Source organism: Cynoglossus semilaevis, chromosome 13, assembly GCF_000523025.1.
Source record: "Cynoglossus semilaevis isolate Cse_v1.0 chromosome 13, Cse_v1.0, whole genome shotgun sequence".
Lineage (NCBI taxonomy): Eukaryota > Metazoa > Chordata > Actinopteri > Pleuronectiformes > Cynoglossidae > Cynoglossus > Cynoglossus semilaevis.
Window position 1 is genome coordinate 15,450,471 of NC_024319.1, and position 12,353 is coordinate 15,462,823.

The window sequence follows — 12,353 nt, forward strand, 5'->3', positions numbered from 1 at the left end:
GAAATCTGGATTCCGCTGCTGCTGATGCACTTCTTAGGAAAGGAAGTGACTTTAAACAGTCTGAAGTGGAAATTGTAACTGTTTCAGATGGTTGTGTTTAAGCGCTCACACTCTCTGACTGTAGTCAATCACTACAGTGTAAATACACAACCAGACTGACTTTCACTGGAATACAACAGTGAGACCAGAGAGTCAGGAGTTTATTCCACAAACTTGTGCTTTTCCCCCCCCGGTCTTTGACAACAAACCTCTTGACTTTTGTCAAGTTGGCATTTTTCACTGTTAGAACCATTTATCAGAAATGATGCCAGAGCCAGTACCGATCAACTCGTCGTGAAGTTGCAGTAAGAGGAACACATGTGGCATGCTTTTGGATTCTTCTGCGTCACATTTTCAACGTCTGTCTTTCCTTTGGACTAAAGGATGAGCTGAGATATTTACGCACATTTGGAACAAAAAACATGTGAGACGGCTTTAACTGATCATACTAAAACAGAGTACTAGCAGCTTTTAATATCCACCATAACCACATTAAAATAGTTAGCGCTGGTCGGGTTTGCTGCAAATGCTAATTATTACCAAGGTAATAGTGTATGATGACATTGAAGACTGACCCTGAAGCTGATTGGACTTGAATCTATTAATAATCTGCTTACAAGGCACAGAACGACAGGAAATGACAGTAAACACATTTAAACAGGTCACACATGTGCTTCAACACAAGTGGGGGATTTTGAATCTTATTAAAAAAAGGTTTTTAAAGTGAGGCTGAAGCACTCGTGTCCTCTCTTTAACAAGCTGTAGGCACGAGATTTAAATGAGTAACAATCGTCCAGACAAGCTGAAATAAAAGGACGAACAACGTTTTCCAGATCTTTCCAGTCTTGCAGCAGGTGTCCTGGCTGTTCTAAATTAAATCCAGCAACCAGCAGAAGCCACTGTCGACTGCTGCTGGATCAATAAATCTTCCTCTCCGCCGGACTTTTCCAGACAGTCTGAGACAGTGGGAGCTAGACAGCCGCATCACTAATGTGTGTTTATTTCAGAGCGAGGTGCACATCAGACGGGGATGGAAGTAGGCGGACACAGATCTGGACGCAGGCCTGCTTTTATGTCTCAATCTGGGATTGTGTATTTGTGTGTTGTTTCCTCTGTCTGCCCTCCAACAACGGGGGACAGAAATACGACTCGTCGCTGGTGTTGTTGTTGTGGTCAGTTTCAGTTTAACGCACATATCCTGAATTAGCTCGCAGGGCGAGGCAGGGAAGGTTATGGAGGGTAATGGAGCGAAGCACAGGCTTTGCACCGTGCCAGAGCAACTTTGTGGTTGACAAGGGAAAACATACCAACAGCTGGCGCTGTGTGCGAATGTGTGCGTGTGTGTGCGCACGTGTTGGTGAGTTTGTGTTTGGATGTCAAATAAGGCTTTTCACCGTATTTCCTGGCAATATTTGTTGGCAGTGCACCATGGAAGTTGTCTGACTCCTGGTCCGGCGCGTTAACCTTAAGCTGTACCAGCTGTAATGTTGCTCAATCACACTGCTAATCAACAGTTTTGATCTTCCTTGGATTCAATTTCCATCTGGAATGTTGGCAATGTGGCATTTCCTGACGCTACACAGGCCAAACGTACTTTACCTCCCAGAAACACCTGGCGAAGAGTCACCAGGCTGTTGATTCTAAATATTCCCTGATCTCTTCGCATGTCAACAGATGACTTCATATTTCTGGGAATAAAAAACATTATACGCCCATTTTGCAGGGTTTAAATTCATTTTATTAAGATGGAATAGACAGTTTTTAACCGTACCATAGACAAGGCTCGCTGCGTGGGAACAACGTGTCGCAATAAATCCATATTTCAAGTAGGACTCCTGGAATTGTCCATTAAATGCAGCTTTCTTTTTCTTTGAAGACCTGGGCTCTTCTTGTGTCTCCTAATTGGCTGTTTTACCCTGCGAATCGTCTCCTAATTGGCTGTTTTACCCTGCGCAGAGAAACTTTCCAGAGACGTTTGTTTTCTGATCATTTTGCTAGCTAAGGGGGTTTCAATTTAGCGGTAATGTATCATGTATTGCTGCCAGAAGTAGACCCTTTAAGAAGGTAGCAGATGTAGGTAAGACATGTGACTGAGTCAAGCATCTTGAAGTGTGAGTCATAGACAGATGTGACAGAGAGTTATGCATCCTTTCTGTGCGGCCTGGAAACAACTGACCCACGGACCAGCACCAGTCCGCGGCGTGGAGGTTGGGGACCACTGCCATAGTCGACATGTCAGGCCAAAACAAGGCAGTATGACCAATGAATGCCCAAACAGTAACTACGCAGTCCTAGCTATGTACCATTAAAGGATGTCCATAAAATGTACTTCACCTAACTTTTAAATCTTGGAGGTAAAAATGCAACCGTTAGCTGTAAATAGAATTTTTTGCTGCAAAAATTACATTTCCTGATAGATTCAACTCTCTGTCTGGGAAGGCTCTGAATCGTCGTTGTTATTTCATTCGAGGAGGTGCAGTAGGACGCCGCACCTCCACCTCCCATCCCAGAGGTGTCTCTCTTTTCAGAACAAGTCATCAGAAAAGCTCTGTGATCTGAATGACCAGCAAGAGATTTGTTTATGATAAATGATGCAGGTCCTTGACCCCTCGACCCACTTCCAGGAGGAAGGTTTCAACTGAGCCGACATGTGAGAGAAACAGCTCTCTGTGTGGGTAGCTGAAAGTAGGTGCCATGAGCCTCCCACACCGTTGACAAATGGTTTCTGCAGATTGACGTAGATGGTTAAAAATGTTCCACGTCTCCTCGACAAAAGAGCGTTCTCAAGAGAAAGCTGAATCAGGATTTATCTAGACTCCATGGTACGGAGGGACTGTACTGACGTTCACAGAGGTTCTCGTCATCTCAGCAAACTACGTGTTTTGATTTATGATTTCTTTAGTCTAAATGTCCAAACGCAAAACGACATTCACAGTCGTAAATATCCGCCCATTCAGCCCAAGAGTCTGTGTGGGGATTACCAACACAGTCTAAGGCCATGACAAATTTTCAACTTCCAGGAAATGTTTTTTATAAAAATCCATTGTTGACTTCTTGACTTTTTGCTGTCAGACAATGTAAAGCATACAGCATACAGCAGTCAAATCCTGTTGACTGGGATCAACATCGTGCTGTGTGTCTAGTCAGGGTTTTTCCAGTGCCAAGACAAAGCTGAAGTTCTCCTAAGATAGCAGATCCCAGGCAGCCACAGAGGTTTCTGCTGACCTCCAGGGCCACAAAGGTTTCAGACAGATAATCTAAAAGGGAAACTGTTGTAAACCGCTCTCCGCCCCTTGGATTGGATAAACCTGGGTTTAACTGCAGGCCCCAGACAGTGAGGGCTGAGGTTCTGGTTGCACTCTGTTGTGAAATCTGGTTTCAGACCAAACGGTGGATAAAATTCTTCTCATAGCATTGTGAATGTCCAGTGGAGTGGGGCAGGCAGCGCCTCCCTTACGGGCTGCGCTGATGAATGTGACTGAGTATTTGTCTGTCTCCCTTCTTTCACGTCTTCTTAAGAAAGGTCACGTCGGAGTCAAATCCATAACATCACCTCGATCACGTCTTCATCGTTGAAAGGCCCTCCACTTCTTTTGATTTCTGTTCTCAGCTTTCTTATTATAGGCGGCTTTGCTCCCTGCTGGCCCTGTGCTTCCACAGCCTGTATCCAGTCCAGGAAAATGTGGGGTATTTATACCAGCTCCGCTGTGGTAGATCTAAACTGCACCGGGCCCAAGACAATACCAGCCTTGGGATAAATAAGCTGCAGGGCAATGGGACGGGGCCGGACTGGGTCCAAGCTCTTTTAGAACACAAAAAAGAAGGGAAGTTCCATATGTCAAAAACAGGAAGTGTGGGCCTGTAGAGTCAGCTTCAAACTGCATACAGGCTCAATCCAAAACTTCCAACTTCCTGTCTGAAGGTTCCAGTCCAACCTTCCCACTTCCTGTGTTTGAGGACACAGCAGCAAATACCACATTTGGCCTGGTTTACAGTATGCAGCACCTCGGTGCTTTTTATAGATTTTTTTATGCGTCCACATGTCAATTTACCAAAGAAAGGAGCCAGAAACGGCTGTACAGGAATGTCTGATTACAGATGAATATTCCAAAACATATTTGTATATTTTTAAGGCTTCATAGATTTTTTTTATTTGACACTCAGTTTGACCTACTCCAACATATTTTCAGTGTGTCTGCACAAGCACTGATGACACTGTGAGTAGTGAATCATGGATGACAGGCTGTAAAGGGACAGGATAAAGACGTAAGAACCTTCTTTAAAACAAACATGTTGCTGTAACCTGTGATTGATGAAGACGCCGTCCATCGATGAGTGTCTGCGACAGAGAAACTATAAGATCCTGGAGTCCTCCGCTGAGAGGCTGCAGACCGGCTGCAGCTGTTGTGAGTTCTGTTTAACGACCACTGGACTCCGTCCCAGAACTTTGTTTTCCATTTTTTATGGTTTTGACATTATTCTCTCTCTTTTTGACTGCACAGTCTCCTACACACACATTTCTAAAGAAAGCAGATTGGGAAGTCGGCATGCTCTGACTCCGACTCTGACTCCAACTCTGACTCCGACTCTGAGTGACTGGTTTTTAAGCAGAGGCTGATTTTTGAAATAATCAAACGTCATGTGCTTAACTGAGCATTTTCCTTTCAGAGGAAACATTATTTTTTAATTTCCTTCTGTCAGCACGACATGTGCCAGTTTACCGGGCTGGCGGCGCGGTGGTTCATGGTGGAATGACCTCATACACGGATGTTTTTGCACTGATTACCTGACGACTCACTGTTACTCCACACAACACCTGTTCGACCACCAATCCTCTAACTAACTTTTGTGGACCAAAATAAATACTGTAGTTCCTGTTCAGGTAGAAAATCAGCCACGTTCTGGATTTTACTTCATTATAGACCCATAATTAATTGTTATGAACGAACCAAATAACCAGTGTTGTTGGAAAACCGTTCGCTGACTAGCGTTATGTGACTGCCAACATCTTATTATATGCTGGACTAAATCCCACTTTAGGAATCCCTAATCCATACTCCATAGGCTGTAAATGTAATAGCATGGCCATATGCTAGGTCTATGGGATAGAGAAAAGAAAATCTCAAACGACTCCCCTTGTGTTGTCTGAAATCTGTAGGGGCAATTCAGCCCCAGGAAATCTTAGCCTGGGAGGAATCTTCCAGCTGATAAGAGCATTTCACATCAACTAAATCCCAGGAACACGGTCGAAGGAATCTAACGATGTGATGTCACGTTTGTGTTTGCAGAAGTGAAGGACTACGAGCCAGCGTATGGATCCAAAGTCCGAGAGCATCCATGTGTTGAGAGCATGAAGGACAACGTCCTCAGAGACAGAGGACGACCCGAGATCCCCGACACCTGGCTGAGACATCAGGTCGGTCCCAGCCATGTTTGAGAGACTGTGCACTAGGAGGAAGGTTTATTATGACCTAACTCTACCTTTGTTCTAATGTCGCTCTTTTTCTTCTCTCCTCTCAGGGAGTGGGAGTGATTTGTGCCACCATCAAGGAATGCTGGGACCACGACCCCGAGGCTCGCCTCACCGCCCACTGTGTTGCCGAGCGCATCTCCACGTTAGAAGATGAGATTGACAAACTGTCCTGCCGCAGCTCCTCAGAAGAGAAGATCCCTGAGGAGCTGAAGGTCCCCATAGAGGTGGAGATACCTGAGAAGGAGGTGAAAATCTCAGAAATCCAGGACATCATCGCTGTGGATAGTTCCATGAGCGACAAGAAGTGAGCAGAAACTCACAAAGTTGTGCTCACAAAGTTTATCTTTTATTTCCAGCGAGATCGCTTCTTCTCCTCCGATGGGAAAATGTCAGTAGTGATTATCGGGAGCTGAGCTCCTGCGGGACTTTGAGTGTCAGTGTCATAGCTAAACGCCATTCTGAGCAAAGGGGGAGGGGCAATCTTTTTTGGAGTTCACTCCTTGTGCAGTGTGATACCACAATCAGCTGAGTCAAGCTGAAGAGCCGTAAACAGGAGAAACTGGAAGCTTCCGCAGATGTGCTGAACCCAGGAAAGAGCATGTTTTTCGAGCTTTAAATTCACTTCTGTCAGGACAAATACACAAACCAAAGACATTTAACGTGCAATTTTAAAGTCTAATATTCACCTATTAAAAATGGTCTTCCTTTTTATACTATGATGTATACTGTATGGGAATTATAAAAAACTTTTGTTTGTACGTGTGAGTGTTTTTTACAGCTTTACTTAAACTTGTTTGGCAGGTAAACAAGCACAGTGTATTGTACATAGAGCCAATAACTGTACATAAGAGAATAATCAGCCCTAAAGGGAAAAGTAATCCTTCTACTTATATTGAATGCAGATATGAAATGTATTTTCTTAAACACTTGTTTCTATGTAGGTGTGTACCAAAGATCTTTTACACTTCTTTATATTTTGCAGTTTGTTACGTGTGAAATATTGTATATCATTAAAGAATTAAAGATATTACTGTACACTTAAAATGTCTGCTGGAGTCCGTATGATTCAAAAATCCTACTTTTTAGGTTTAAATGTCAATAAAATGTATTTACAATGTTATTATACTAGATCCATAGTGGATGTAAAGTTAACATTTTTTTATTATTCTTTACATAATAATGTGTATATTTTATTTGAAAACAATGTTAACGTTTCTTTAGGAATGAAGACACGAAGAAATTAGATCAAATTATATTTGCAATAATAAGACCAAAAGTTGCCAAAAATATCTCAGGTTAGCAACAGATAGCTAACAATACTAGGGATGTCCGATAATATCAGCCAACCAATATTATCGGTCAATATTAGCATAATTATGTAATATCTGTAAGAAATGTTAACGTTTTCCTCCGTTAATGAATACCCTATAATGTAATGCCATGGTTTTGCCAAATGATATGTGTTCTAAAAATAGATTTGGGGATAAACAGCTGTACATTAAAGTGAAAGTCACTAGATAGCAGCATTGCAGCTCATTTTATTAATTTATTTTAATAATCAGGGGATTGTATGCAGAATGCTGGAACCAGCAACATAATACAGTGGTTTCTACAGTAAAACAAATAAATATTACCAGGTCTATATCAGTATTGGTCTATATCGGAATTGGAAATTAAGTGTTTGGAAAATATCGGCCAATCGGCTATCGGCAAAAGGTTAATATTGGACAGATGTAAACATTACATTTGTCCACACGCAATGAATATTATTCGAAGGGCATAAAATTCTCCTGATAGGAACATCCCACTATATGAACATGTGTGTATGAGTGAGTGAGTGAGTGAATGAGTGAGTGAAAGAGAGAGCGAGAGAGAGAGTATGGTGCAGACATTCCACTGCAAACCAGAATTTGTATGACAGAGATGTAATGACAGGTCTGTTGAACCACAGAGGTTTTGGGACAGGGACAGAGGACAGAGGAAACACACAGCAGACATGTTTATGCAGTATTCATTTTGTACACTGCACTTGTTATAACTGCAATACACACATTACACGAGCCAGTGTTGTGTATTTCTCACTTTTACCCTTCAGTGACGTCCTGCATGAACAGATCCACTTCCTAATGACTTCATTATGTCTGTAGAAACCTTCATCATTATACAGAAGTGTAATCACTATAAAAAGTCACTGACTCTGATAGAAGCCTTTACTGGGCCCTGACGCTCCACCACTTCAGGAAGTTCTAACCCTGACCATAACTCCTGACCTCAGCTTCATTTTGAACTCACGTGGACCAGGTTTTACTCTACACTGTCAGGTAGTACACACACACACACACAACTCATCTGGCTTCTTGTTGGTATACGTTCCCTCTGGAGGCCTCGGTTCTCCTTCTGGGTTCTTCCTGGTTTATTCCTGGCATCACTGGCACAAACTACTCATGTCTAGAATGAACTGCCGGCCTCTTTTCCATACTTTCATAGACTTTGGGACAGAGCCTCTCCCAGTCTGGAGTCACCAGACAGGATCACTCATCCTCCCACAATCAGTGTTGACCTCCTCCAGGTGTGATGCACCTGCTGCTGAGAGTGGACACTCTAACCCTGTGTTCAACAAATCTTCTACTGTGAATCACAACAATGTGGATTCCTCCCACATCACAACTGAACTGAAGCTTTTCTCTTTAGTGAATAATCTAAGTTATTCCCATGACAGTATTTTACTGCAGCCTGGAAGACCAAATAAATATTCTTGGCGGACAAGTCTCTTTATAGCGTTCCATTACCTCATGTTTGTCGTAGTGACAGAAAGAGTAGGTCTGCCCTCTAGTGGAAAACTAGTGGCGTAATGTACTTGAAAAAACAGCAACAAAAACTTATTAAGTAGAGCATCTCAAGGTAACTGACGTTAATTTGCTAATTTTTATTTATTTTAAGAAGTTAGTCAGTGTAAAAAAAAAAGATTAAAAATAAAATCATACACATCCAGACACAGTTGATCTTACAGTGTTTATATTTAAAGCATGTGGGTGTACTGAAACAGATATTTTTAGCTTTTTAAGAAGAAAAAAAAAGAAACGTGATTTGATTGTCTGGAACAGAGTTGTTCTGAAACTAAGTGCAAAACATAGTAAATTAGAAGTTTAATAATCTAATTTAATAGAAATAAACTGCATCAACTGTTGATCAGTTATACACATGCTCATTACCTTTTCATCTACACAGCACTGCTAACCTTCAATATCATAATGCAAATTCTGTTTATTATAGCTGTAAATCAGCACAATATGGATATGAGGTTAGGCAGCAAGTAAATGTCATATTTTACTTACAATGTAAAAATCTGTTTAAATCTGCAGAAAATAACTCCATATGATTGCTAATTATTCAGTGTAGTACGGTATCACTTAAAAAAAAAAAAAAAAAGAAGCTAGCCACAAGTGCATGATCGACATTTTAGACATGTTCAGTTCTTTTGGCCCTGCAGTTCAGGAAGACAGTGACTTTTTGTTGATTTTAAAGACTCCAACCACAGCATTGATCAGTCAAAGCTGTCTTTGTTCACGAGTAGAGGACTAATGTTAGAGGAAGCATCAAAACTAGAGCAACAGCTCGTGTCACTGCACCAGGTTGGTTTAGTCTGTTTGACAGATGTATTCCACATTTGACAGACATGTGGGAAAAAACTGACAAAACCAATATTTCAGTAGAGTGACTGTGTGTTAGTAGGTTGCGGTGAATATATAAATGGAAAAAAATTACACAAAAGGCCTCTTCACTATCCATCAGAACAAAGTGACAATGTGGCAACACACTCATCCTGGCAAACACATCACACTGTGATTGGCATTGGTTTGTCTTCCACCTGTGATTATCACTCATGAACACATTTCCATCTTGAACAGCCTGGGACCATGGTGATGAAAATTTCACTTTCATGACTTCAAAAAAAGGAAAGTGTTCTTCTTGACCTAAGGGCAGGTCATCAGCAGGTTAACGTTGAGATCCAGCATCTGGAGCCTGGAGGTCGTCGGGTTAACTAGAGGGCGTGTCTGTTGCAGAGTCGCTCTCGTCAGAGCTCCTCGATACAACCTGCAGGGCCACCAGTGAGGTATCAGGCTGAATGTCCTCTTCATCTGACTGCACCACTGGTTCATCACTATCCTCACTGCCCACCTCCTCCACTCTCTCCCACACTGCATCCTGGTCAGAGTTCTGACTGGTTGCAGTTGGTGATTTGTTTGTCTGGCCCTGTGAGGTTGTGGAGGAGAGGGACTCGAGGTCTGGACCTATTAGAGCAGAGGAGACGTCTTGTGTCACTGAGTCTTAGTGGAGAGACCAGTGGACTTGAATCTTATAAATTTTACCTGAAGTGAGTGACGATCTGGTGCTGATGTCATCACTGAATGAGTTCAGGAAGTCATCTAGCGCTTCCTGGTCTGACAAGTTGGTCACCGTCATGTGATCCAAAACACTCACATCAGCTCCTGTTGACTCTGCATGCACACACATTTTAAGAGCACTCATAAATATGATGGGATGAAAAATGATTCAGTAACCAAACATCGACGCACCTCTCTGTTGCAGTTGTCCCGTGGACAGATACTGCTTCATGTCCTGGTTAAAAGCTTCTTCATAGACTTTCTGTCGTTCTCGTAGTTTCTGCTGCATGGCCTGCTCCTGCTCTGCTACCTTCTGAGCGTGTTCAGAGCTGAGTTCCGCTGTACAAAAAGAAGACATCCTTCACAGTTAGCTTCATTCTTTCACCTCTTCAAATAAAACTAGGTTCTGCCTCACTGGTTCAAATAGCTCGTGACAGTGATCAATGTTGTAATGTGTTATGACAGAAAAGCTTCTCACCTTCTAGAACCTCCAGCTCCTTCCTGTGAACAGACAACCATGAAAACACAAGTAAACTTCATCAGACCGAAGGCAGAAGTTAGTTGTCATACTGGGTCATTACTATGTTCTGATTCAGTAACAGCATTAAAAACGCCTTACTTTTTTTACTGCAGTTGCTGTTTGACGTACATTAACAGCAGTCTCAGCTGCCCTGATACTATGTGACATTACATGTCCACGTTTCTGAATGAGTGACAAACCTCTTCTTCTTCTTATAAGCTTCCAGTTGATTGATGTGTTGTTGTTTTAACGTCTGTTGTTCACACTGACAACACAGTGTTTCCAGATACGTCAGTCTGCTCTCCATCTCCTCAAAGTCTCCTTCTAAATGAGCTGGAGACATGTGACACACATATTACCTCAGTCAACTTTAAATACTTTAAATGCTGAGGGATGATAACTGAAATACAAAAATCACTAATATTTGGTCTTTTGTGCAACGTACACTACTTTTTTATTTTCTATTACACAAGACTTGTTACCTATGTTAGCAGTGATGGCATCCAGTTCACTGATGAAGGTCGGTAAAATCTGCAGCTGTTCCTGTAACTGTGTCAGAGCTGATCTTCTTCTCTCCCAGTGAGCTGACAGCATGACTATGTCGCCATCTACTGCCTGGAAAGAGAGAGGTTTGTAAACCGGAGGCGGTGATTCACTGAAACAGTGAATTAAGTACTGATTCTATACCTCTGCAGTCTGACCACAGTCTTTGGTTCTTTTATGGAGCTGGAACCAACTTTCCTCATATCTGTAGAAACACATGTCCATGTAATTGCTTTTAAAACTTTGACCAGCAGTTACCAAGCGACTGCAAAAAATGTAATTAAAATTGTGTGACGAGACCTGCTGAGGATTTCCACACCAGCACTGAAACAAGGTGGACTTTCTTCAATCCTGAACAGAGCAGAGATATCTCATGTGACCTCAAAAGACAATTGAACAACTCTAATACCCAATGAAATGAATATAATAGACGTCACAGTTACCTGGGTCTTCTTTTGATCTTAGTTTCCCTTGATTTATCTCCAAGGGTCTTCAAACTGGACAAAGGGAAAAAAGGATATTGACAGGTTCTACAATTTCGGGTATATTAGCCACTTTGGGTTGGGATTGGTTACTTTTATAGGAGCAGCACAAGAAACAGAAAAGGGCACGAATAATAAACACGACTATTTCTCCTCCCAAAGGCACAGATCAGCTTTTCCATGAAAAGAGAAAATAGATAATGTTGTTTTTCTTATACTTTAAACGCAAATTCTTAAATCTAAGGTTCCAAGGGGGGAGATGAAGGGTTAACGGAGCCTCATCACATGATCGTCAGCTGAGAGTAATGAGGTGAACAGAGCTGCCTGTGTACAGTGTAGCTTAAAAACAAAATACTATTCGTAAGTATTAAGATATAGGGAACTGACACTTGTGGGTTTACTGTAAGCAACTGATAGAACCCGCTGTTAGCCGAGCGCTACTTCATGCTAAGCAACGTTGAGATACTGTGGGTTTGTGCAGCAGCATGACTGAGCTGACTTTCAATAAAGAAGACCTACCCGGTGGTGAAGTCCTGCTGGACCATGTGTAGTCGCTCTCTGAAGGTCTCGAACATGGCTTCCTTTCAGTGTGGTTCTTCTGCTTTCACAACTGTCATCTCAAATGACAGCCACACTCACTTCTCTCTTGTTGTTGTTCCTGCTGCCGCGGTGGTTTTTTTCTTCTTCTAAAGCTTATGGCAGAGGACGCGAAGCAAACTGCTGCCCTCGTTGGTCATTTGAAGAACTGCAATGTAGACTCTACCTAAATGTGAATTATAGGTTTATTTCCTAAAACTTTAACCAAATATCAAATTGAATTAACCATACAGTTTGCAATTTTCAGAACTTGTTTTGAGATGTAATATCCTTGAAAATGAATGTAACCAACTAAGTAAAGAAGAATCCAAAGT

The 12,353-nt window shown here is 42.0% G+C and overlaps 2 protein-coding genes across 2 annotated transcripts in view; one reads left to right on the top strand and one right to left on the bottom strand.

Annotated features, from left to right (window-relative positions):
- The window catches only part of tgfbr2b (transforming growth factor beta receptor 2b), a 28,520-nt gene extending 21,964 nt beyond the window's left edge, over positions 1–6,556 (top strand). Inside the window, exons 9-10 of the mRNA XM_008323840.3 lie at positions 5,328–5,455; positions 5,560–6,556. Of these exons, the coding sequence (XP_008322062.1) occupies positions 5,328–5,455; positions 5,560–5,820 (389 nt within the window). The 3' untranslated portion in view covers positions 5,821–6,556. The remainder of the gene's footprint in view (positions 1–5,327; positions 5,456–5,559) is intronic.
- A 1,862-nt stretch (positions 6,557–8,418) lies between these two features.
- dtnbp1a (dystrobrevin binding protein 1a) lies at positions 8,419–12,145 on the bottom strand. The gene is made up of 10 exons (XM_008323842.3): positions 11,962–12,145; positions 11,404–11,457; positions 11,261–11,311; positions 11,105–11,165; positions 10,900–11,032; positions 10,618–10,750; positions 10,376–10,398; positions 10,090–10,236; positions 9,883–10,011; positions 8,419–9,804 (listed from the first exon to the last, which is right to left on the bottom strand). Exons 1-10 carry the CDS (start codon positions 12,015–12,017, stop codon positions 9,551–9,553), a joined length of 1,041 nt encoding a protein of 346 aa, XP_008322064.1. The 5' UTR covers positions 12,018–12,145; the 3' UTR covers positions 8,419–9,550.
- Between the last annotated feature and the right edge of the window lie 208 nt (positions 12,146–12,353).

What these genes read in the sequence shown, in the direction of transcription:
- dtnbp1a (XM_008323842.3), bottom strand. Translation starts at nt 12,017, where the DNA reads ATGTTCGAGACCTTCAGAGAGCGACTACACATGGTCCAGCAGGACTTC. An exon ending in ACTGTGGTCAGACTGCAGAG is followed by an intron (nt 11,033 to 11,104) that starts GTATAGAATCAG and finishes CTCTCTTTCCAG; the next exon opens with GCAGTAGATGGCGACATAGT. An exon ending in GGAGCTGGAGGTTCTAGAAG is followed by an intron (nt 10,237 to 10,375) that starts GTGAGAAGCTTT and finishes CTTTTTGTACAG; the next exon opens with CGGAACTCAGCTCTGAACAC.